General features: G+C 39.8%; 1 protein-coding gene across 4 annotated transcripts in view; it reads right to left on the reverse strand.

Annotated features, from left to right (window-relative positions):
- Positions 1-1,368: 1,368 nt before the first annotated feature.
- Positions 1,369-27,421, reverse strand: part of LONRF3 (LON peptidase N-terminal domain and ring finger 3) — a 39,297-nt gene continuing 13,244 nt past the window's right edge. For 2 of the 4 annotated variants that reach the window (XM_054580324.1, XM_054580322.1), the window contains 7 exons: positions 26,844-26,934; positions 18,985-19,099; positions 16,479-16,600; positions 14,406-14,564; positions 13,570-13,732; positions 12,378-12,527; positions 1,369-5,688 (listed from right to left, as the gene is read on the reverse strand). In XM_054580324.1, the coding sequence (XP_054436299.1) occupies positions 5,533-5,688; positions 12,378-12,527; positions 13,570-13,732; positions 14,406-14,564; positions 16,479-16,600; positions 18,985-19,099; positions 26,844-26,934 (956 nt within the window). In that variant the 3' untranslated portion in view covers positions 1,369-5,532. Of the gene's footprint in view, positions 5,689-7,735; positions 7,843-12,377; positions 12,528-13,569; positions 13,733-14,405; positions 14,565-16,478; positions 16,601-18,984; positions 19,100-26,843; positions 26,935-27,421 lie in introns of those variants that run through there. The other 2 variants (XM_054580323.1, XM_054580325.1) reach the window with 2 other exon arrangements.

Consider the following 27,421-nt stretch of genomic DNA (forward strand, 5'->3'; position numbering starts at 1 on the left):
TTGAGAAGCTGTTTTTAACTGAAATAAAAACGTGTAATTTGCTTTCATAAACACTTCATAATGCCAAAAACCCTAACAGTGTAGGTACTGTGCTCTGCTTTAAACAAACCTAATATATAAATGGATTTATAAATAAATTGGGGATAGATTATTGGCAAAATATTTCAGCATAACTCTTTAAAAGACAAGTTTTTCTGGTACATTTTTTAAACAATTAATTTATGGCCAGGGTTTCAGAACACATATCACGTTAATCAATTCACACCTGCCTCATTGTCACATAAATAAGAGCTTGCTGAGTACAGGTCTATTTCCTTGAAAGATCTGTTCAAAAGCATTACAACCAATAGGAATGTGAACAAATAGATGTTACAATAGCTTTCCTTTCTATCTTCCAACAAAATACTTGCAACAAAATGAAAGTGTTTGGGTAATTCTAAAGTATAGGTAGAGCTGGGTTAGACACAAAGTGAGACAATAGAAAACATTTTTTAATTAACAAACAGCTTTCACAGAGACTGTCTATATCACATTGTTATTACAACATACATGAGCTGAAACTTTTCTTTGTACAGATTTGGAAGAAAGAAAATCCTTAAGAGAAATCAAGCATATAGAGGTAGTTGAATAGCAATATGGGAGGGAAAAGCATTATCTTAATTCCCCTTTCAGTTTATTACAGTTTAAGAGTGAAATGGCTACTCAATAAACAACTGGAATAACAAACACAGACACATTTACTGCTGTTTAAATGGGTTGCTTAATATTTTACTCTTGGCATTACTGAGAACTCCATGAAATGATGGAATTAGTTTATCTAAGATGAGTCTATGATGCCACATTGATTTGTTCTCCTTTTATTTTGTTGTTTATTGTTGTTGTTTTGACAACAGACTCATATTAAGCAACTTTTAAAATGATGTATAAACTACAGTGTTGCTTTGTAAACTTTTGTTAATCACATTTGCTGCAACAAATTTTTAAAAGGCTACAAAGTAATGAAGCAAAGATTTAAACTGACCAGGAACAGAGATTACAGGCACTTCTCCCTCAAGGTTAACTTAACACATTTGCAAATACCCATTTGTAAGTAAAAATGTCTTCATTTCGCCTCTGAATGTGCATAATCCTGATTATTAAATAGTTGAACTGCAAGAGCTATCATTCTAGGAAGAATTGAACGCATACATTTTAATTGTTTTTTTATCCTCACCTGAGGATATTTTTTCATTGCTTTTTTTTACAGAGAGAGGAAGGGAGAGAGAGAAACATCAATGTGAGAGAGAAACATTGATTGATTGCTGCTCGCAAACACCAAGACCAGGGATTGTACACCCACACCAGGGATCATACATGCTCAGACCAGGGAATGAACCCACCCACAAACTAGGTATGTGCCCTGACCAGGAATTGAACTGAAAATCCTTGGGCTACAGGACAACGCTCCAACCAATTGAGCCACACTGGCCAGGGCGAATGCATACATTTTACATGGTTCCCTTTCCTTCTTCCTCTCTACACTCAGGAAGGGCCACAAATTGCAGCCCATGCAGCTGACTGCTTTTCAGAACTGCCTTTGATCATAAATCAAAACCTCAATCCACAAGCTCAAGAATGGGTTCAAAAATCTGTCCTTTTCCATTATTTCAGCTGCTTTCCATTTGCATCTTTATTACACACCTCTGCTATGATTCTGCCTTGGTACACAGAAATGAATACAAAGTCAACACGTCAGAAACTCAAGGAATGTGTCCCTGAATAAAACTCCATCTTGGAAATGGAGTTGGCATGGGGGAAACAGTACCCAATAGGGTTCCAATCCATCGACAGTGTGCAATATATTGACAGTAAGAGACCTCTGTGGGCTGTGAACCACTCAGGAGGTCCACTGCTCCAATGGTTGGTCACGAAGGGTTATCTGAGCCCAGGTAAGCTCCACAAGCAGACCTGGAAGTGCCACATGGGCAGTGACTCCACTAGCAGTCAGCCTTCAGAAAAGATAAATTGTTAATCAGTTCCCTGCTCTCCTCCCCCAAGTCAGGGGAAGCACTTTTTTCTCTAAGTTGTCTACAGAAAATTCACTTTATCATTTTCTATTTTCTACATTTTGCTGTTTGTTAGCTAGCAGCAGTAGTATAGTACAAGGCAGAAAGGCATAATATCTGCTTGGTACCATATATACACACACACATGGGTGCACACACACACAGAGAAAATAACCTACTAGGAAAAGATTGGGTCCTGACAGACAGGAAAACTAGCCATTTATTATGGCACTGTCTACCAAGGAGAAGTCTTGTCCTTCAGGCCTAGATTTAGCTTTATGTCTTTTTTCTGTATACTCTTCATTTCCAAGCTTTACTGCAAAATCAAGAGAGGTGTAAATGATCATGTCTAACTGATTAACCCATTCAAGGACATCCAAAAGAAAGCCGAGGCTTAGCCTCGCATCCTGCCTCCCACCACTACTAAAACAAAAGCTGGCTGTAAACCCACCCAAATGTGAATCTAGGCTACTGAGAGCAAAGTGCAATTCTGCCTCACCAAGATCTAAATTTGCTGAAATGCTCACTTAACAGGAAGCATTCTATGACATGGACTTTTATTTTTAAAAATTCAAGCTTCCCTTTCCACCTAGAATGAGTAGATATGTTGGGTAATTTAATTTTCCTTAACCTGCAACTTCCCATTGTGAGCTTCTGGGATGTTTCTGTCATGCCTATTTAATAAGTTATGCATAACAAAAACTATTGAAAATGTTAAATATCTGCAAAATAATTAGTTCAAAAACAAGCCTGGCTATTTACGGGCTGATTATGCTACTTATGCAAAGTATTTAACATTGCAGAGCCTCAGCTTTCTCATCCAATAATATGGGGATGATAAGTGATCTCACAGGGTGGATGTGAGAAATAAAATGATTTAGCAGGCTCATGTATGTGATATCATCTGGCTCAATATCTGGTATATGGTGGGTTCACAATACATATTTGTTGGAGGAGCAAAAAGAAATAGCATGAACTAAGCACAAAAGTCATAGATTGTAAAATTCACTCACCCTGGCATGGCCAAGATTTTCAATAAATTTTGGAGGGCAGGGAGTGATTAGTTGGTTATTCTAATGGAGCTAGAACTTAAGGCTTCCATTTTATCAGAAATTCTAGACCTCCAAACAATACTGTTTTTTAGCCCTATACAAATAAGAAAAATTTGCCAACACAGAATTGTCCCTTCTCTCTCACCCTTGTTTTCCAGTCTTTTCACTTTCCCAAACAGACTTGACTCCAAAAGGAATTATCTGTAAAGCATGAAGTTATGGTCCAAAACTTAGTGGTGTGGATTCTCCCAACCGAGTTGAAAAGAGTTAAAATGGGTGTTGTGCATAAAGGCAGCATTTTATGCAAATGTAGGCCCCTGGTGATATTCCATAACAATGAATAATCTAATCACAGGTATTACTTATTGAATGTTTCTTATAAGTTAGGCACTGTGCTAAGTGATTTGCATATATTATCTCATTTAATGTTCATAACAACCCTATATGTGGTATTTATCATTACTATTTGCCAGATAAGGAAACTGGGGCTCAGGAAAAAGTTAAATCACAAAGTAACACATCTAGCAAGGAGAGATGCTTATGACCCTTTTGAGGGGTGAGTTTACACTAGATAATAGGAAACTATTAAAGTAGGGCTGTTATGGCCACATGGTTGTGCACCAAGTCGGAGGGGGAGCCTGTAATTTCATGCTCTCTGAGTCTTGTAAAGTTTGCTTGGGCAGTAACCATGCCTATCTTGCTGTTTCTCACCAGCCCAGTCTGGTTCCAAACATCAAACCTAGTAACATGATGCTCTGACAACAGCAGCATCCGTTAAGAAAGTGCAGATCATCTCCTTCTGCCTTTTCTGTTTCTGGCCAGAGGTGGTGATAGAAGAAATCAAGAGTAATTTGTTGAGGCATTAACCTTTCACCTTAACAGAGTGGATAGGCTTCAAGTGAATAACACACTGCAACCATCTAGAATTATGGGGCGGGGTGGGGTAGGGGGATCATTTGTGTAAAGGTAGGAATGGCACAAACAATTCACTTCTCCCCTGCCCTAATCTCTTCACTCTGTCATTATAACACTTCCATACCCACGCTATTTTTCAGGTTCTCCTGGCACTGAAGGAAACACATTAACTCTAAGCAAGCTAAAACAGGGTTCACTCCTTATCTACCATTCTTCCTCTATATTGAAATCTTTGGCCCACTGCAACTAGGAAGAAAGGCAGTGGTTAGATAAAATCATGGATTAACTTTTTGGTTCTTTTAAAAAGATCCTAAAAACCAAAATTATAGTATTTTCTTTAAAGCAGTCTACCTTTTCAACCAGGTTTTTTACACTTTTCATAATGAACAGTTCTTTGAGTGTTTCCACACATGCTGGCCAGGTTGTGATCCTCAGAGCCCTGAGAAGACGTGGGGTATGGATGTTAGTTGGATCTAGCTGTGATGTGGCCAAAAACTATTCCCTCTGAAGGGTTAAATATTATCTTGCTTAAAAATCCCATTTGTAACTGAACTGGGGAGAAATTAGAAACACTTAGAATTAGATTGCTGAGATAAATGCTTATAATAGATTGTAATAAGGGACACTCCTCTGATTCATTGCTTTGTTCCAGAAAAATAATTCCTTCAGCCTTGCTCTGTATAACACATAGAAAATGGATTATTTTACTTTATCCTGGTTTATTCTACAGTCTATGCCAAATCCCTTAAGTATTTTATGTTGTTGAATTCAAACTGAAAACAAAATGGAATCTGTGATGATAGATGACTTAGCATAATTCTGAACTCCCTTTAAGCATCCAATTGGAGAGATACAAAAATAGTTCAAGAACTGGGATCAAACATAGTAAAAACTGGTTAAAGCAAAAATGGCACATTTGTAGTTTTGTTACTTCCCCTTAGTTACATGGCAAATTACATCAATAAATAAAGCAACTGACTTCAGTAATGTATACTTAAATAGTTATACACATATGTGTAGAAAAAAAGGATACAGTAGTGCAAAAAATAAATTAGTAAAACAGAAAGAAGTATAAATATTATTTTACACAATGCTTTATAAAACCTAAACCATTTGGAAAGGACCATGAACCAGTGTAATAATGCAGCAACATTATTAGTATCTTTGCTTCACATTTCAATCACATAGTCATTCACCAATGAAGGAAAGAAAATTAAAGGAAACCACTTTAAACTTTCAGAAACTTTTATGTTAAAAGCAGTATTTTTTTCTGGGCTCTTGAACACCCCTGCTGTGTGTGTAGTTGTGCAGCATGTCAAGAAGTATCTTAAGACAGAAAGTTTCTAACAGGTCACATTCTTTGGTCTTTCTACTCAATGTCTCTCTGTGATCAACAGCAGCGTAATGCCTCTGTTTGATACTTCCTTCTGTTAAGATGTTATTGCAATTAGATGTATTTACAAGACAACTCCCCTAGGCTGTGGGGAGGGTGGAAGTTTCTCTTCGGCAATCCACTCTGACTAGTTTTGGTTTCGAGATATAAAGGCCAGGACGCGCCGAATACCGTTCAGTCTATCCTTTAAGGACCTCATTGCTAGGAATGGGAGCTGAGCTCGGCTTTCCAATGGAAGAACTGCTAGTGTCCACCAGCACCAGGCTGGACCATTTGGGTTACCCTGCAACAGAGAAACAAAATGGGTTCATCCTATCCCGATGGAAGTGATATCAGTGTGCAGGTTTCGAAAGTAGCAAGGTAAATATCCTAGGTGAAACTGCTTCTGTGTGTGGCAGAGAATAATTGCCCCTTTATCTATTTTCCCTTATCTTAGCTGGGAATATAGCCACACAGAAAAAGAAGACCACATCTCTCAGCCTCCCTTGCAGCTAGGTGAGGCCATGAGACAAAGTTCTGGCTACTAAGATGCAAAGGAAAGTGATATGTGTGACTTCTGGGTCATGCCCTGGGAAAGGGGCACATGCCCCCCACCTTCATCCTCTTTCTCCCTTTCCTCTAGCTAGAATGTGGACACGGTGATGATTGGCCTACTTCAATCAGGAGGACGAGAGCAACATTCAAAGCATGGTATAGCTTTGTGAGGAATAAACTTGGGTCTGTCTACAATCTCATGGAACAGAGCTACCCTAGGCCTCTAAGAGATACATGTCTGCTATATGGTTTAAGCTGGTTGTTTCTGGTAATTGTTAAAGGAAGCAAATCAATATCCTAACAGACTCACTATACTTCCTAGCCAGTGTGATTTTATGAGCTGGAATATCCACTATTCAGTCTCTTTGAGAAGACTCGATTTAAGGTACTTCAGACTGATGCATACAATTTGTGAACTTCCCATTCCCATGACCCCTTAGACTTTGCATCTCTCTTATCTCCTTTCATTTCCCTGTTTCTGGCTGAAGGCACTATAATCCATGTATGCCATGTCATTATATAGGGCCACAATTCACTTCTCCCCTGAAACCAAACTTATGATTCACAGCCCCAAAGCCCAGCAATCCCACTTCGCAAACATCCAATTAGAGAACACATTCACATGAGATATGTATTCTGCCCTCAGGTTTCCTTTCACTAAGGAGCTTTCCCATCTCATACAAACCCTTCACAAAAATTCTGTTTGTCAGCTGCTGCCCAGACACACATTTTAGACATTGGTGACTTATTTCCTGCTAAGTCTAAGATGACCTTCCTGCCCCCAATTTCCTGAATGTTGCTTTTATGACTAGAGAACCACATTCTGCTCAAATCACCTACACATGGGATTATATACCTCCAAACTGGTTCACCTAATTCTTCCCCAAGTATCACTGCTCTTCAGTGGCTTCTCTGTGTCTTCATCTTCATTTGGAGTCATTTTTTGATTCCACTCACTGCAGTCTGTAATGTGCCCTCCCTAATATTATCAGTTTTGAATACTATATAGACATATTCTGAACTTTTCCAGGATAATTAACGAAAATATTTAAGCTGATGTTAATACCCGTGGCTGTTTCTAAGAAGCCTCCTCCCAAGGCTTATAACATTCTTATTAATGGAACCATTGGGGCTGCAGCATTGACTGGATCAAAGTGGATGGGATTTTGTTTTTTTTTTTGTTTGTTTGCTAGTGCTGCTGCCGCCAAAGCAACATGTAACAGTCCTAATAAGAAAGGATATGAAACTCAAGTTTCAGCTTTCTGTCATTGAGCCCTTAAGTATCACTCTGTAGCATCTGTGTTGCTTTCTTGTGGAAGATGCTGTTATCATTTCTGATCACTATCTTCTGCCTGACTGGGGGGAGAATGCTTTCCAGAAGGTGAAGGGGAACATAAAGTTTGATTGTGAGCTTGCTCAGAGCTCTGCTGTAGTCCTGAGTCACAGTGGCCCAGGACAAGGAGCTGGGTTACTGGGGAGGACTAACTGGTCTTTCTCCCCTCAACATTCACAATGCTTTTGGATGGGGGAAAGGAGCCACCTTTGTGATCTGGAGACAGTAGACATTTCATCCTGGTAGCGTGTTTTAAAGCCTAAGAATGCAAAAAGAATAGGAGACTTTAGAGACCTCTTCATCTATCTGCCTCATTTCGGAGACGGGAGAAAAGTGGAGAAAGAGGAAGGGACTTACCCAAGGTCACACAGCTAGAGCAGTAAGCAGGACCAGTCTTTTGGCAAGGAAGTCAGAATATACATATTCTATTTTACTCTTGTGACAGAGTCAGGAATGAGTGAAAGTAAAGTACACATGCAGTCCTGGAGGTGATGATGTAGGAGAGCCAGCTCAGAATGTGGGAAAGGTGGTTGTGGGAAAATATTTGGCTAGCATATCTCCAGCCTTGTCCTGAAAAGAGAATGTTCTCTGATTTATACCAGGCAAGCGAAGCTTGGTGAAACTTAACTATCTCCACTTGCCTGGAGAGCTTCTGATCTGCAGCTTGATTTCTCAAAGGAACCTGTCCCTCTAGGAAATAGACTGACCAAACAGAACCCAATGAATTTTTCTAGCATAATTCAGCCAATGGTAAATTTAACTATTTCTTAAAAGATTTTATTTATTATTTTTAGAGAGGTGGGAAGGGACAGAGAGAGAGAAGCATTGGTGTGCCAGAGGAACAATGATCTCTTCCCTCTCACATGCCCCCAACCGAGAACCCAACCCAAAACCCAGGCATGTATCCTGACAGGGAAATGACCTGGCAACCTTTCAGTTTGCAAGACAATGCCCAACCCACTGAGCCACACAAATCAAGAGCCAGTAAAGTTAGGGAGGAATCAAGATGGCAGAGTGAATGGAAGTCACACTGACCTCCTCCCAGGATCAATATGGAATTACAACTAAATTGTGGAGAAATCACCTGGTACAAACAACTGAACAATAGCGAGAGAGGGGCCTTGTAACCTCAGACAGACAGAAGATTCAACTTTAGCACAACCTAACTGGAAAGGACTATGGTAGAGACTAGAGAAGGTGGGTGGGGCGCACACGGGCAGTAGCACCAGAAGGATATTGAAATAGCCAGTTGGATCGTTCTGACAAGAGCAGAGTCTAAACCATAAGCGGGGATCTCCAGCCTACAGCACCAGAGCCCAAAAAGTACACAGATAACAACCAGCTGCAAAAAAGCGGCAGAGTTGCTCTCTGCCAGAGACAGGTGGCTGGAGACACAAAGAGCCTTTTAAAGGACCAACGCATAAATTTTTATTTGCAGCCACTTACCTGGTCTCCGGCAAAGGTGGGGGCAGAGTGAACTGGAGATGTCTGAGAAGAGACTGGGGAAAGAAGCTTTGGGGAGGAAACTGAGAGAGTAGCCGGCGGAATCCCGGTGCTGATTCATCCCCAATACAGCAGCAGCCATCTTGCTCAGGCAGACCACTCCCCTAAGCAGCAGCAGCATGAGAGGACAAATAGCCCTGCCCCCAGGAGGGACTCTGCCCTGGCCCTGTAGTGCCTAAGCCTGAGTGCTGAGTGCAGAGGGACTAGATTAACAACTGAAGGAGAGAGCCACAGACAGTAGATTCCTGGAAGTCTCAAATAGACTGCCTGAGGTCAGACAGGGAAGACATTGGACATCATCAGAAGCAGATCAAGGAAAAAAAAAAAACACAGCGATCTCCTACCATTGAGGTTCACACCACAAAGTCAGGAAATCAAGACAGATCAACTTAAGAAGGAGAAGCAAAAAAGAAGAGTCTCACAAATAATGGGAAGACAAAGAAACACCCCCCAATCGATGGGAAAGGAGGAATCCCCACAAAGAGAACAAAATGAAGTAGACGCAAGTAAACTCTCACATATTGAGTTCAAAACAATGATTCTAAGGAAGCTCAATGAGCTCAGTGAGCTCAGAGAGAATTACAGAAAACTACAGGGAAACTACGAGGAACTTACTGCAAACTATATCAACATGAAAAAGGACATAGAAACTATCGATAAGAGACAAGAGGAAATGAAGAATACAATTTCTGAATTGAAGAACACAGTAGAAGGAATCAAATGCAGGCTCAATGAAGCTGAGGATCCAATCAGTGAGCTGGAGGATAAGGTAGAAAAAAAGCTCCCAGAAAGAACAAGAAAGTTAAAAAAAAGACTCAAAAAGAATGAAGAGGCATTGAGAGAAATGCAGGACAACCTGAAATGTAATAATATCTGGATAATAGGGATACCAGAAGGAAAAGAAGAGGAGCAAGGGATATAGAACCTGTTTGAAAAGGTAATGATGGAAAACTTCCCTAATTGGAGGAGAGAAAAAGTCACGTGAGTCCAGGAAGCACAGACGGTCCCATTCAAGAGCAGCCCAATGGTGCCCACTCCAAGACATATCATAATTAAAATTGCAGGTATCAAAGACAAAAAAGAATCCTAAAGGCAGCAAGGGAGAAACAGGTAATAACATACAAGGGAGCCCTGATAAGGCTAGTAGCTGACTTCTCAACAGAAACATTACAAGCCAGAAGGGAATGGCAAGAAATATTCCAAGGAATGAAAAGCAAAGGCCTGCAACCAAGACTACTCTACCCAGCATGGCTCTCAATTAAAATGGAAGGCGAAATAAGGATTTTCCCAGACAAAAGAAGACTAAAATAATACACCTCCACCAAACCAGCATTGCAAAATATGCTAAAGGGACTGCTTTAAGAAGATGAGGAAAAAGAGTCTATGAATATCCAGTTCTTTTCACAGTCACCAATACTTGATATTACCAATATTTTTAATACTTTTTAATCTGATTATGACAATGATGTATTATTTTGTTACTTTATTATTTGTTGAAACTAAACTTGTTTTCATATATATCTTCCCTATTTCTATTATTTTTTGAAAGCTTTAAATGATTTTTTGGTATTCTTTATCAATTTTTGGACTGTTTGTAGAATTTTTTCCCTAAAATAAGAAACTATAAACCCTTTTTTAGATGTGTTGCAAATACTTTCCCATTCTATTACTTGTCCTGTAACTTCTTTTTATATGTATATTACTATATAGTCTTAAGTGTTTAATATAGTCATACTGTTAATATTTTACTTTATAGCTTCTGGGTTTGAATATTTTCCTTCAGGGTGAGAAAAATGTTATTTTGTATTTTCTACTAAAGCTCCTTAGACCTTACATACTGACTTTTAACTCATCTGAATATTTTTTGTATATTGTGTGAAATAGAGATCTATATTCGTTTCATTTCAAGTAATTGTGATTCATGCACCTTATTTGTTGAATAAGCCTTCTTTTCCCCATTGATTTGAAATATCAATTTAATCATATATTACATTGTTAGATATATACATTTGTTTCTAGAATGTTCATTTTATTTCATTGATCTATGATTATTTCTGTGTTGGTGTCATGTTGTTTTAATTGCTGAGACTTTATAAGGGACTTTAATTTTTTAATATTTTATAATGGATTTTTACATTAAAAAATAAATAAATAGAATCAATCTTCACTTAAAAAAAAAAGAAGGAACTCATACCTTTTGCAACAACATGGGTGGAACTGGAGAATATTATGCTAAGTGAAAGAAGCCTGTCAGTGAAAGACAAATACCATATGATCTCACCAATAAGTGGAATCTATTCAACAAAATAAACTAACTAAAAAATAAACCACAGGCAAGGAAACATGGAGCAGACTGAAAGTGGCCAGAAGGGGTGGAGATGGAGGACAATGGTGGAAAGAAGAAAGGACTCAACAAAAAACATATATCGATGACCCATGGACATGGACAACGGAGTGGGTACTGACTGTGGGAGCAGGGGTCAGGGTGGGATGGGTGTAGGAAGGCAAAGGGGTAAAAATTGAGATAGTTGTAATAGAATAAACATTTTTTTTAAGAAAAGAGAAAAAGTAGGAAAAAAAACCCAAGTATTACATATTCCATTGTAGGAATGTAGTATGACTTACTGGCCCCAATTGATGGATTTTTCAGGTTGATTATATTTTTAAGATGATCATCAATGTCACTGGCAAATACTTTGCTATTCTAACCAATGTTTTAACAAATGAGACTGACATTACAAAAGGTGAAGGAGATTAGGAAGTACATATTGCCATGTATAAAAATAGTTAAGGAGATGCAAAGTACAGAATAGGGACTTCATAGTGAATAATATTTTAATAACTATATACAGTGTCAGATGGGTACTATTTTTATTGAGGTGATCACTTCTTAAGGTATGTAAATGTCTAATTACTATGTTGTACACATGAAGCTAAGATAATACTGTATGTAAATTATAATTGAAAAATAAACTAAAAAATAAATTTTAGAAGACTATAAATGGAAAAAAAGAGCCAGTAAATTCAACTATTGGGTCAGTTTTCTCAGGTCCTACTCACCCCTGATGAGGACAATGAAAAGGTCTAGACCTGCAGGACTAAGCATGGAGGGATCAGGGCATGAAAAGTTGCTGTGGTCTTCCAACTGGAATCCTTCAAGGTAGCTGGCCCTATTTCCTAGCCCCTGCAGCAATGGGGGAGAGAGTTATGAAGCTCCCTGGAAGTGGCCGTCTTTGGTCTCCACTCCCAGAATACCCTTGTCTTAAGCCTAGCCTTTGTGTGAATTTTGTCACCCTAACACATTACCATGGTGTGAATCTGGACTCCCACTGTTGATGGTGTCTGTATTCCCACCTCTCACCTGACTTCTCTCTCAAAACCTGTCTTGGATCCAAATCACCACTGCTCTACTTCAGTTCCTTCAATTCTGGGATCATTTTGGTTTTACCCCTGATGCCCATTGCCCAGCCACACAATACCAGATTAGATCCATCTTGCTCTCTGCATTTGATTTGCTAGATGACCACGCATCCATTTAATCTTAAACCCTGGGCTCTCTCATCTGCTGGAGGCAAGTGAATACAAAGAGACACTTTATATACCTGGGGATCTGCATCTTTCTCTGGCATTGGACCAAAGTGATTGAGTATCCGATTCTTCAGAGATGATTTGAGTGAATGAAACCACGATGATGCTTGCTCATAGACACAGTTATGTAATCCCATGAGCTCAGCACAATCTTGTCCTTGAACCTGAAAGTATCAAAGTGGAAGAGAAACATTCTGTACCTTCTCCATCACCCCTAGAGCAACTGTTGGTACCTGACTCGCCTGAGCATCCATCCCGTCTCCCTATGGGAAAGCTCACCCACCCAGCTTTCTCTTGTGTGGTAATTGAAAGGCTCCTCAGCTAGATGATGGACTTTGTGGATGGATGGAGTGTGTGAATACTGCTGAGGGTAGAAGAAGGAGAAAGAGTCAGCTGGGGAAATTGGCTGAAACAGCAACACATATAGAAAACCAGAAATGCAAACTGGCATGGGTGGAGATGTACTCTTAATGTAGGTTATACTGGTTTATGTCTCTTTCCTTTTCATTTTTTGCATCTGCTTTCTCATTGCTCACTAGGAAGAGAAACACGAAGGTGTCTGTTTCTCATTGTATAACTCTATCTTCCAAGTTGAATACATTTTTTGTTGATCAAATACTTATTAATAGTGTTCTATGTAGTAAATGTAAATATACATGAACATAGGATTATTTACCTGCTCTTCTGCCCATTAGTCCAGAACACAAAGGATTAACTGGACATGCCCTCTTTCTGCGTATGGGATGATGTATTATTGGAAAGGACTCTTAGCCAGGTTCCCCATTTAAAAATACAAATGTACGTGTGAATCTCCAATTATGTCAATAGGAAAAGTTTTAAAATGTAAATAAATTGACAGAAACCATACACATATGTAGACCCCTCTTGAGATGTATCCCCTGGTACACCTAGTACCCCTGGAAGAGACCTAACTTCTAGGTGAATGGGTACCAAGGTTTGTCTGCCTCAGCATTTCTTATCCATGACTGTAACTCAGCAACTAAGCAGAAAGAGCCAGAACAAGGTACGCTCTCACTGCCATTCTACAATCCAGTAGCAATCTGGCAGTATTCGAGGTTGCTGCACCAATTTGATGAGAAATCCCAACGTCCCCATTGGTGCTGAGAAATCTTTTTGCAACCATCTCCATCTGTGAAGCCACAGGAATAGCCTGGCTTTGGGATTCTTGCCACTAGCCATTCTTACCTTTTGGTCTTCAATGTATTCAATGTCAGCTGTGTTGTAACCATCTCTCTGGCCCTGATGGAGGACCTTGAAGCGCCGCTTGCCTATGCTGTCAACCACTGAGCGGCCATCAGCAAAGAATTGAACATTTCTGATCTCTAGGATGCAGCCATATTCTGCAAACCTGTTTATTGGAGATAAAAGTCAAGAAAGTGAAATCTTCATGAGTTGTTTCTCTGGCCTTGCCAAGCCATTTCTATAACCCCATGCTGTGCCTCAAGGGACTTCTGCCTATTCACCTGTCCCAGGATCTACAGCTACAGCTACACAACAGGCAGTGCCTGTGTGAGAAAAAATATCTTAATGTATTAGTATAACTGCTATTTATTGAGCACATACTACGTGCTAGGCACTGTGATCAGTGCTTTGTGTTAATTATGAACTCACCAGTCCTCCCAACAAACCCAATGATGTAGGCATTTTTATTGTGCCCACTTTACAGATAAGGAAACTGAGTCACAGAAAGGGTAAGTAACTTTCCCAAAGTCAAACTTGTTCTAAGGCTTAAGCCAGAATGTGAATTCAAGCAGTGTGACTCCAGAGCCCACACTCTTATAAATTAAGTTTTATAGTATATACCACCCATTTAACAAAAGAGTAATCCTGAGGTCCCTTTAAATAGGCAGCCTCTCACATGATAAGCCAGGGGCTAGAGGGACCCTGATTCTTACAAAGGCTCATGGTCATGAGCTGGCTAAGGCCCATGAACTGTGCCTCCCAATCTCCTGGGAGAGCCCCAAGGTAAAACAAAAACCTTCTCCACCCACTTCTCTTGACTCACATAGCTCCTCACTTACCCTTTGACAGGATCTCCAAGGCACATGCCGAACTGTCTTGTGCCTGTCTCTATGCATCTACGAATCATCAGACGGTAACAAGGCTCAAAGATGTGCAGGGGACAGGGAACAGTGGGATAGGCCATAGTACACACGAAAATAGGCACATTCTTGTTTAAGCTGTCAGAAAGAGCGAACGACATGGTTCACAATGCAATAGAGCACAACACAGAAATGTTAGTCAAATGTCACCATGTGGTTTCCCCACTGGAAGGCAAGGAGACATCAAGTTTTGATGGCTGATAAAAAAAATACTGAAATGCAACTGATGCTGTGAACTGAGTCCCATGATGGGGTTAGCCTAAGGGCTCAGAGAGGAAAATTAACATTCTACATAATATAATTTGGCTAAAGTTCTCTAATACATTAGTATGATAGGTGACAGTTGCATTTCATTTTTTTTCTTTCTCTCACACTCTCCACTCAAACAATCTCTCCAGGTGTCTTGCTGGCAGTATGGAGAATGGTACTGGTGGCATAAGTGGACCCAGATCTCCAGAGGCATGGAGGGAAATTGTCTGCAGAGTCACCATGAGCACCTCAAATTTGCAAAGCCCCTAGAAGATCTCCATGGCAGGTCCATCTGGGAGGAGGAGGGAGCAATGGAGAGGCAAGAGTAATTTAGCCTAGCGATACTCAAATATACCTGTGCATCAGAATCACCGGGGGCCCTTGAAACCTGACAACCCAGCTGCAGTACCTTAAGGGACCCTGGTGTATTGGCTCTAGAATCAGGACCCAGGAGTCTGCCCTTCAACAAGTATCCATGAAGATTCAGACACACAGTCTGAGAGGTACCACCAACTGAGCCAGCTCCTCCTGGATCTCTGTTCTCTTATTTGTCTAGTAGGTCCAATATAGGAACAGCTGAACCTATCAATAGATATAAAACATTTGCCCAAATCCCAAAAGGATTAAGTTTACAATGCCTTTAAATAGAAATCCTTCTAATATATTCCTGTGACTCAGTTTCCTTACCTGTAAAATACAAGTGTTTGTTAATAAGACATTAAATAATATTCAAGAGAAGGACTCAAGAGATTCAAGGCAAACTTAAGAATCAGAAATAGAGATAAACATGCCCTAAGTAGATCTAATATAAGACAATAATAAAAAAAAAAGAAGGATTTAATTTCTAGCTTCCCAGGAAAACTTGTTAAAAGTGAGAGGGACATTCAGACAAACTGGTGGCAGTTTAGAAATCATTCTCTACAGGGTGGGCATAAAACCAGAACAGCTTTTGCCATCGGGAACCTCGCCCCCAGAATGTTGTAAAGATTTCACTGGGGTGGAGACAAGAGGGCAGCAGTATGAGAAGCACAAATTAATGATTGCCTCTTGTTTTTTCTGCTAAGAGAGCTTTTCTTCCAGCCAGGCAGAGAGCTTGGAGACCTACTTGCAACCCCATCCCTACCCTTCTCCTCTCATAAGACCTGTGCATAGCAGAGGAAGCAGCATTCTCACTACTACCATTTATTAGGTGCTTACTAGGTCCTAACTCATTTGATCTTCATAACAAGTCCATGAAGTAAGAACTATTATCATCCCCAAACTACAGATAAGGAAATGAAGGTCCAGAGAGGTGAAGTGACTTGGTTAGGGTCGTGAAGTACATTTACACTGTGGCAAAAGTGGGTCATAATCCCATGTCTGGCTGACACCAAAGTTCTTAATCTCACAGCACCTCCTTATGTATTTAAAAACAGTCTCCTGGACACTTCTAGATACTTAAACTGTTCTATCTTATTCCTGGTAGTGACACCCAGTCACTAGCACCAAGATCTGACCCAGTCAGTGGTTTAGCTAATGCTTCTTCAATGGTGTACTGGTAAATGTTGAACAACTGATTTTCTAGGGGGAAAAAATCCCTGGTGTATAGCATTTGCCAATTTCCATGGTGTAAATACTGTCACCACGGCCAATTTTAAGCTACTGACATGACATCATTTGATGAGGAGTTGGGAAGAAATGTGCACATTCAGCTTTGTGAGCTGGTATGAGTGAAACTGAAAATAGAAACCTCCATATACATACTTAGAAAGTTCTTCCATTTCCTCTTCATAAAGCCTCCTTCGTTCCTTGAGTTCTTCTGGAAGGAATTTAGCTATTAGCTCTTCCATTATGATGTTTTTGCTGTATTTTCTTGATGCCAAGCACTATATGAGGAACAAAGCAATTAGATATTTTATGCAGTCATTAGAAAAACACAAAGCACTTCTGATGCATTCAGTAGAATAGTCAAATGACCCACATATTAGAGTAATTTAGACCCACACATTAGCAACTGATGCAATCATAATGTATGTATTCTCTGGATGTTATGGTTAAAAAAAAACAGACAACAGTAAGGTGATTACCAGAGGAAAAGGGGGGTGGTGGGATGTAAAAGAGGATAAGGGGGGACAAGTGGTGACAGAAGAAGACTTGACTTGGGGTGGTGAACACACAATACAGTATACAGATGATTTACTATAGCATTGTACATTTGCAACATATATAATTTTATTAACCAATATCACCCCAATAAGTTCAATAGAAATTAAAAAACACGCATTTGATTATTCTAATTAGAAAAAGTATTTTAACAAGGGGAAAAGACTTGCATTTATGTTTTTAAAATCTCATTGCTTTCTCTAAACACTGAAATTGAGATCATGTTCTTGTTAAAAAAAGAGGGGGTGTCAGGCGAAATCCTTCCCTTTCCCATTTCTATTATTGTGTTTACAAGCTCACAGAAATGGTCTCCATCTGGGACATGCTAAATGTCTGTGGTCAAAAGGTTCAAGGAACGAAAAAGCAATTCTCAATCATTGATCCTTTCCCGCCCACTGCCCACTTCCACACCATCCCAATACTTGTCTTCTGGATATTTCAAGTCTAGATATTTTTCTTTTCTATCTTAAAAAACAAACAAACAACTAAATACTGGGGATTTTGTGTTTCTTTTTTTATATATACCATCTAGGTGTCACTGAAATTATATTATAAACCATGATTTCAGAACTGGACTCAGTCTCATTTGTCACTATTACTCTCCTTCCAAACACCCGTACCCCATGCATATCCAGGCATCTGTAACTAGGAGGCCTTTAACTGTGTGGACCAGGCAATAAAGCATTGCGGAGAATCGCTCACTATGGAAGCTACCCACACAAGCCCAGCAGGGGGAGCTCCTGAGTATAATATTGCTGGCTTTAGACCATTTTTCCTTTCCTGGCATGGGCTATGTCTGTCTATTCTGCAGTGAATATGATTGGCATAAGATATTTATCTCTCTGGGAAATGGTGTAAGTGTGACCCTGTGTGAATACAAAGAGATATATGAGGATATCTTCTATAGCTCCTAAATCTGGGACTCCACAGCATCTGCCTCCAGGATACCTTATAAGCCACTACCATTGTGTGGCTGCAGGAAAACCAACTGCTTTACCCAGTCCCAGTCTTGGGGAAAAGCAACAACTCAACAAGGAGGTGAGTCTTCTGCTGACTCTAAAACAAAAACCCAGCAAAGGCACATACTAAACTGTTAATGGTGGTTTTCTCTAGGTAATGAACATAATGGTAGACTTTCCTTTTTTCTGTTTATCTGAATGTTGCAGTGTTACCATAATACAAATGCATTATTTAAGTATGAGGACTGTAGGCTTTTCACATTCAATCAGTGCAGCAAATCTCACTCCGTTACCTAGGCAAGGTATGACACTGACCTTCCCCTTAACCCAATGCTAACTGTCAGAGTTATCCTGGATGATTATTTCACTCCATTCCCTTAGTTTAAATGATATAGTGTTGGGGAAGCTCAACATATGACTTCTCTGGACCTCCATTCACCTAGAAATGGTCTTGTGTCTCCAACCTCTCCTCAGGGATGACAGGGGTCAAGCAACATTAATACTGATTGTAAAAAGTGGCACACAAGTTCCTGAGGGAGGGAAAACAAGATGGACTTCTTGTGCTAAAGAAAATTCTATCAGGTCCACTTGAAAAAACCAAGGTGGTAATCTGTGTGATTCATTTTAAAGGACCTGGAAGCCCCAGAGCTTTTCAAGTAGCCAAGGATCTGCTAATAAGTACAATGGCTTCTGAGGGGCAGAACAAGGACCACACTGAATATCTGTGAGGTTTCTGCAGCCATGGGAATGACCTCGTCAAACCACAGAATTAACACTGACAATAAGGGGACACCAGGGCTGGTCTAGTCCAAGCCCAGAGAGAATACAAGATTGACTCAACATTACAATGAATCAGGTGCCATTATGGGATTATACCCAGGATCCATGTTTATCATCAATGTAATACTTTTGTTTCCAACATAAATTAATTTCCTTACTAACAGTTCATAAAAAGCTGGATGTTGCTTAATTTTCCTGAACACTTTGTTGAAAGGGGAGGGGTAGCTATAAGTCAGGTGAAAGAGGTAGATGGTCTTAGTGGGTATTTTGCCCTAGAAAAGTGCAGTGGCTTGGGATCCAATAGGACACTCTGTTAAGTACCCAATTCCAAATAAGCTAAGTCAACCATGAAAGAAACAATGTCTTACCTGTGAAAGACCATCTTTGCACAGTGGACACTTTGCGTTGTGATCTAGGCATCTTTCAAGGCATTTTAAGCAAAATGTGTGTCCACAAGGTGTTGTGACTGGCTCATAGAATAATCTGAAATTTAAAAATCAAAATAGAAGAAAATTGCAATAAGACCAAAAGTAAAAGACAGGGCTACTGAATGTTAAGGTTTATGGTATTATCAGGAAAATTCTCTGTGTTGGGGGGGGAGTTCTTTTTTTTCCTTAATCCATGCACTTCAGAAAAGCATTTGCTTTTTATTTCTGAACTGAATCATAAGAGAATTCATTTATTACAGTTTAGGACATAGCTAGATCATTTTATAATATTAGTTCTAGTCTGTCTCTTCTGGGACATCCAGATTTTTTTTCACTGTCTAGAGATAAATACCCAGGGTGTCTGAATAGATTCTTCTGTTCTAAAGTATGTAGCCAACCTCTTCACCTGAGTATACGTAAACACACAGATAGATAAACACACACATTCATATGCTTGCCCATTTAAGTACTTTATGTCACATTACAATGGAAAAAGACTTGCTTTCTTTGCTAACCTTGACTCTGTTTTTTACCTAAGCAATGTTTACTCCCTGAAGGATCTTGAAATTGCACCTGTAACAAACATATCGATGTAACTGCCTTTTATATAGAAGAATCATTGTTCTAGGGGCAGTAGGGTAATATTAACATGCTTACTAATAGATACATACATATGTATGCATATATATATATATATTTCAATTAAATTCTATTTAAATTGTTTTGTGGGTGCTGGATATTTTTTCAGAGTAATTTGGGGATCTTTTTTAAGATTTTATTTATTTATTTTTAGAGAGAGGAGAAGGGAGAGGGAAAGAGGGAGAGAAACAGCAATGTGTGGTTGCCTCTCGTGCACCCCCTACTGGGGACCTGGCCCTCAATCCAGGCATGTGCCCTCACTGGGAATCAAACCGGCAACTCTTTGGTTCTCAGGCTGGCACTCAATCCACTGAGCCACACCAGTCAGGCTGGGGGTCTTTTTAAAAGCTATTCTGTACATTGAGAGATTCATGATTTACTTTGCTTAAAGAAAGGCTTACTTGTAGCAGAACCACTGGGTTGGGGTAGCTGAAAATGATGGTGTAGAAGTGGGGCTCCTGCTCACCAAGAGGACAGAAAGGAGGGAAATACCCTGCCCAGACTCTTTTGACCTCACAAGAGCATCAGTTGAGAGAAGAGGCTGCCAGCTGCTCAGCCCCTTCATGTGGTTTTGGCTGTGAGGTGCATCAGCAGCCTGGCCCACACTGTCAGGCTGAACAGAGGAATCAAAATACCAGAGCTGAAAAGTACTTGAGAAAATAGACTCACCAACCAGAATGAAGCTGAGGTCTAAAGAGGATTCAGTTGCTTGTCTACGTGTACACAGCCAACTGTTGCCCAAGAAAGGCTCTCCAACTTCCACTTCCAGTCATGTGTTCTTTCTATTAGAACAACGATTCTCAACCATTGCTGTGCATGAGAATCGACTGGGGAGCTTTTTGTTTGAACAGCTTTATTGACATATAATTGATGTGCAATAAACTGCATATACTTAAAGTGTACAGTTTGATAAGTTGTAACATATGCACACACCTATGAAACCATCTCTACAATCAAGATTGTGAACATATCGATTACCCTCATCCTCCCCTCCCCATCACCTGGGGGACTTCTAAAAACTACACATGCCCAGGACCACACCTGCAGAGATTCAGATCAGTTGGTTCAGGGTAAGGGCCAGGAATCAGACTTTTTAAAGCTCCTCGGGTAGTTTTAATGTGCAACTAGAGTTCAGAATCACTGTATTACACACTCCTACTAATCTCTGCAGAGGTGAACCTTCTGCCACCTATGGGTCTTTAAAAATGTAAACATGGCAAAGCTCCACTGGATAAAGTTTGTCAGTCAGCAGGTCAAGGGGAGGGACAGTGATTTGATATTTTTAATAAGCCTATGAAGGTCTGGAGTAGAAACGAGACTTTTTGTATATTCACTTTTTTCTACTTTTTGAATGTTACAATCCTGTTTTAAAAGTAGCTAACTTAATTAATACATTTTAGTTATTAAATTGGCCAAAAAGTAAAATTAATTTTCAAAATAACCTCTTTATGATGGAGGTCCTAACCAATTCAGTAAGGCAAGAAGAAAAATAAATCAAAGTTTGAGGACTGGGAAGAAAAAAACCAAATCTGTCATTATTCACAAATAGTATGATGGTGAACTTAGAAAATCTAAAAAAGTCTACCTAATGATTACTAGAATTAATAAGAGTTGATATAATGAGCAAGGTTGCTAGAAAACTACATGGACAACACTGTTCTACATATCAGCAACAAAAATGAGAAAATAGATTTTTAAATATGACATTTACAATTGCTTTTAAAAATCAAGTACCCAAGAATAAATCTAACAAAAGTTGTACAAGACACCTATTGGAAACAATATAAACACTTCTTTGAAAGAAACTAAAGAAGATCTAAATAAGCACCAATACAAATCCCACAGGTTATTTCACTTTGTTTGTTTGTTTGTTTGTTTTTGTGGAACAAGTTGATTTCTATACTTTATAAGGCAAGGCAAAGGACCAAGAAGAGCGAAGACCCTTCTGAAGAGCAACAATGTGGGAGGACTTGCCCTACCAGATGTCAGAACTTATAAAGCTGTAGTGATTAAAACAGTATAGGACTAGCACAAGGACACATAAATCTGTGGAATAGAATAGAAAGCCCAGAAATAGATCCAGACACAGATTCTTGATTTATGACAAATGTGGCATTTCAAAACAGAAGGGGGATTTTCAGTACATAAATAGCATTCTCAATAAATGCTAGTTGGTATATATGCTGCTGAAGCGAGTACAATAAATGCTATTTGGGATAATTGGTTATCCACAGAGGGAAATGGAGTTAAACCATCTCTCACACCATACACAAAAACCATTTCCATGTGGGCTGTAACAATAAGTGTGAAAAGCAAACAGTAAAGCTTTTAGAAGATAAACAGAATATCTTTATGACCTCAAGGTTTAGAAAAAATATTTTTTTAATTTATTTTCCTTATTTTTTCAAATACATTTGTCTCTGCCTTCCCCCCACCACCTTCCCTTGCCCCTCCCCCCTCCCTCCCTCAATCCTTCCCCTTTGGTTTTGTCCATGAGACCTTGCTACACGTTCCCCGACCCTCCCATTCCCTTCCTTTTCCCCTGTCCCCGCCTCCCTCCATCCCTCTTGTCTCTGTTCGTTTCTTAGAAAAAATATTTCTTAAACAAGACATAATACAAAAAATACTAATTCTAAATGAAAAGATTGGTAATTTTTACTTCATTAAAATTAAGAACTTATAAGGTCATGAAAAGATGCCATTAAGAGAGCAAAAAGACAAGCCAGAGTGAGAGAGGGTGCTTGCAGCACCAATGACTAATAAAATACTTGTATCTAGAACATACATAGAGTTCCTGCAAGTAAGTAAGAAAAAGAGAGAGAACCTAATCGGAAATGGGCAAAGATGTATATGCACTGGTATACATAAAAACTGGTCATACCATAATAGTCCCAAACTAGAAAATGCCGAAATATCCATCTATTATAGAACTAATAATTGTGGTAGATTCATACAATGGGACACTATATGTACACTAATAAAAATGAACAGCCATCACCTACCTGCAATAACATGGATAAATCTTAATACTGAGGAAAAGAAGCCAGAATAAAAAAATACATTCTAGATAATTCCATTTACATAAGGGATTTAAAAATACAGACAAAACTAAATTACACTGTTTAGAGATGCATACATGGGTGGTAAAACTATTTTTTAAAAGAAGAGACAGAAGTTAAGATAGCGGTTTCAGGAGAAGGGTGAGGGAGTCATGATTTGACAGTGGCATCTGGACAGCTTCTATAGTGCTGACACTTATTTCTTGAACTGAGAGGGGTTGCATGAGTGTCCTCTTTACCATATTTTGTTAAGAGAATACATTTATATTTTATGTATTTTCCACCATGCAAATTTCAAAAATAAAATGTTGTTGAAAAGTGTAATTTTCAGGCTGACCGAGGAACCACTCTCTGAGCTAAGTACTAGAGCAGCCAAACCAAAATATCTCACTTTCTCAGTCATGTTGGTCTCATGAATCTGAATGCTTTACATTATTCAATGAGGCTAATGATGAAGATGATTGAGGAGTCTGTATATGCAAAATTATTTTGCCTGAGAATTTCAGAATTGGGTCTTTAGTTCATTTAACAATGTAATCCACATAAAATGACAATGATATAGCTGGTTAATTAACTGCAATAACTACTGGCATTTAATGAGCAGACAAGTGAAACAGACACAAAAGGATACAGCAACTCTTTGTAAGGGTTATGATTAAAGTGCTCCTGATCTGCGTGGTCACAACACAAAAGTTATGCCACAGATGGTGCATAATTATTGCTTTGAAATAACTCTATGTTCAAATGCTTAGAATATATCACCTTTCAATATGCAATTCACTTCTATGTTCAGGGTGACCGTATTACAAAGGCTGACTGAGTAAAGTGATTAGGAACAGATGGAATATATTTCTCTTGCTATTCTGGGTGTGTGTAATACTGTTTTTTACATCAATTAAGTTTATATATTAATAGGCAGTAATTGTTATTAGCTCCATTTTACTACTGAGGAAATTAAGACCCAGACAGGTTAAATAACTTGCCCAAGGTCACATGGACAGCTAGGGTTTGAACATGATGTCACATCTAATTCCCAACCCTATCTTCCTTCTCCAACATATGACATAACCATGACTGTGTATACATCTCTCTCTAGAACAGACATAATCCATGTGCATGTAGAAGTATACACTTTTCTCCCTCCATCTCTGTTTCCTTCCCTCCATCTCTGTTTCCTTCCCTCCTTTCTCCCCTCCCCTGAGAGAGAACTCTGGACAGGTAAATGGATGAATAAGATAGATGGATAGATAGACGGACAGACAGAGCTAGATACAGCTATACTCTTGAATTCTTCTACCTTTTATTTACCACTTTTGACAATGATTTCAGAAACACTTCAGGGAGATATTTATAAATCAGAGTAGGGCCAGATTTTTCCACAAGAAGACATTTTACCTTGTCACATGAGGGATTAAACAATAGTAATAATAAGTGTTTTCAGTTAGATGTCGGTCTGTATAAAATGTTTAGTTTATCTGAAAATAGCTATCTCTTCCCACCAGTTACATCCTTGTATTATGTTCCTCTGCTGCTATCAAATGACAGCAAAGAGGGACAGAGAAGGAGGGAGAGAGAATGGAATAGAACAGAATGAACTGACTCCTTAACACTCAGGTAGTCGAGTAGCTAAACCTAGGTTAAATACAAAGCTTTTTGTTTTAATTGACAGAGAGGTCACTGGGTCATTAGGTAACTGGTTCAGATATCAAACATTCTTGCTCCGTATCTCAAAATGTCCTTGTCACCCTAACGGTGCTTCTCCACAGCAGCCCCAGAGGCAACCCCCAATGGTTAGGGTATCCACATTAGGTAAATCTCAAAGGAGGATTTTCTGTCACTAAAGACTGAGGGGCAGAGTTCTGAGGTGTTGGAATTATGAAGAAACCTCCCCAGCAGAGGGAGAGCTGGAGACTGGAAACTTCCTCATGAATGCAGCCACTAATTATTGCTTTCTGAACTGGACAGATTTCTTTTTTGCCACAAAGCAGTTAGGGTCCTCCTGTAGCTTCCCGACCTATACAACAGCTACTCCAGACAAACTTGGCTTTTTGTTTTGAAGTCTCAGAACAGAGGGGAAGGATTAGGGAAATAATGGCTTTTAAAGTCAGAGCAAGCAAACTAAAAGGGGTCTTATCTTGGTGTTTATTTCTTGGATCAGATTTCTAACCCTTCTCTGAAGCCCCCTGTTGAGACCAGGGACAAACAAGATGAAAGGGAGAACACAGAGGAAAGGGAACAAAAGAACTTCAACCTCAGGATTCTTAGTCCTCAGGGAAAACACAAACAGGATGAGTCTGTGTTTTTGATTTTGTGTCCCCTGGATGCTGGGAGAAGGGGTAAGTACACCAAGGAGTTGGGCTTTCTGAGCAAGCTGAGTCAAGTCTCCCAAAGATTGACATGTGAAAGCCCACAGCTCATATCACAGGCTTAGAGCCACTGGGGCATTACCTGTGGAAGCCCACTTCTACGTTGGGAAGCAGTTTCTCTATCCCATACTTTGGCTCTGTCATGACCCACCTGCCACTTTGTTGTGGAGGAGAGGAAGGTGGTAAAAGGAAACAAACTCCCAACAGTATATGGAAGGCTTTCCTTGAGTGCTTCTGTATCCCATCTGTCAAACTGTTCATTATCACATCTGCCTGAGCTCATGAGCAAATCTGCCAACTCTAATTCTTTTAAGAGAAATAAAAGGTACATGTTCAGGTAATGGCTGCCTTGCTCATTTTTGTTCAGGATGGCAAGAAAAGCCATTCTGAATACAAATGGATGTGATTGATATGTAAGGCTTCTAAAAGGCAAGAAAACATATGAGGATCTTCTGCTGGCTGGATCTTACTGTGTGATGGATCAAAAGATTTTATTCTTGACATATCTTCTCTTGCTTCAACCATCTGAGCAACTTTTGTGCAAATATCTCAGCCTCCTTTTATGCTCTTTTGGAAAAAAGACAGATTTGAGAATTTATTGAAAGCTGTAGACCTTGTCCTGGAAACACACACATGCACACACACTTTTACATACAACATCAGGGAATCCATAAATCCATTAGAATGTATACATGGAACCGCCTCATGGACCTAAACTAAGGAAACTTTGGTCTAAGAGAAAAAAGTAATTAACATTTATTGAGTACTTACTCTGTGTTAGACACTGTGCTAAGTGTTTTATGTAGATTTTAATCATAACCACCCTATAGGATAGGGACTATTGTTCTCTATTTTATTGATGAGAAAACAGTGGTACAGGGAGTCATATGCTCTGGGTCAAACAGCCAATAAGTGTCAGAGCCAGGGTTCAAACCCAGGCCATTTGGCTTTGGAGCTCCTCCTCTTAGCCACAAAGTCACAGCTGTGAAATAAAAAAAAAAGAAAGTATTCCCCTGCCCCCCCAACCCACAGACCATGATTGTGGCAGCTTCCTTTGTCAGGGGCAGGGAGGCATTTGGATAATTTGCCTCCTAAGAGATCTGAGAAAGCAGAGATAACAAGGCACTAGGTGAAGGAAGAATGCTTGGCCAAGCAGTACAGGCTTACTATTAATCCTTTTCATGGCACAGAACAAACACTACACAGGCCCTTTACTTTGCTTCCAAAGAATAGACCTATGGCATTGACATTAGGCCTTGAGCTTTGAGATCTTGATCCAGTGTTGACATTAGTTTCAGGCTCACAATCTAGATAGCTACAAAGGCCAGAAAAGTGATGCAAATGTGAGATGCAGGCAAATGTAAGGCAGTGAGGGAGGAAGGGACCATGACCAGCTGGAGAATGCTTGGCCTGTCTCAAGACATTAGCATTTAACAACGACAAAAAGCCCCATGGATACCAAACACAAGACATTCGGCCTACAGGCCACCAGTTTGTGACCTCTGAGTAGATTGTTTCCTTCCCACTCTCTAGATATTTCCAAGTCAGGAGTACAGGGAGTGCAATCTGTAAATAGAAGACACAAGCTAGTCCATGTGACAATTAATGTAACCTCTATTTTGCTAGATCCACGGTTTTATGTGCTAACCAATGGAGCAGTGGGTCACTAGCGGAAAGATCCACACACCAGCAAGGAAGATTGCTCAGGCAGTAAGTGAAAGCACACTTCACATACCTCATACATAGGGAGCATTCAAGGTCAGATGCGTCAAAAGATGCGAGGGGAACACTGAGAGCAGGTTTGGTCCCCATATCTGTGGGAGGATCTGTGATTTAGAAAGCAGTAAGTCAGAACTGGACCAACCTTGGTTTCACAGACTGTACTTCTGAGGCTAAAGAACCCAATTACTTTTTCAGTTTCCACTCTCATTCCCTTCTAGAGTTGATTTAGTGGCCACCTGACCCACTGAGAATGGGATACCCTGAAGTAGACTCTTGAAGTGTCCAGCAGCCCCATAGAAAGAGAAGTGCAAGTCAGGGAAAATCCAGGAGCCCTGGAGACTTCATTCAAGTACAACAGGCATCTCATACAGCAGGAGCAACAGCGGCAACTCCATGGACAGAGCCAGGCCTTCAAAGCTGATACTGAATCTTGGCACTGTCCACCTCTCTTGGAAAGCTACTGAGCTGCAGCTGCTGCTTCTCAGATGCCTACCTACAGAAGCACAACTGAGAATGGGCAGAGTGTAGCCTGATCATACGGCTGGTCCTTCATTCCTGGAACAGGGATGGGGTTAGGTAGAGGTTGGCCTG

The sequence above is a fragment of the Pteronotus mesoamericanus genome, unplaced genomic scaffold (genome assembly GCF_021234165.1).
Source record: "Pteronotus mesoamericanus isolate MK-2021 breed Mesoamerican mustached bat unplaced genomic scaffold, CSHL_Meso_final contig_57, whole genome shotgun sequence".
Lineage (NCBI taxonomy): Eukaryota > Metazoa > Chordata > Mammalia > Chiroptera > Mormoopidae > Pteronotus > Pteronotus mesoamericanus.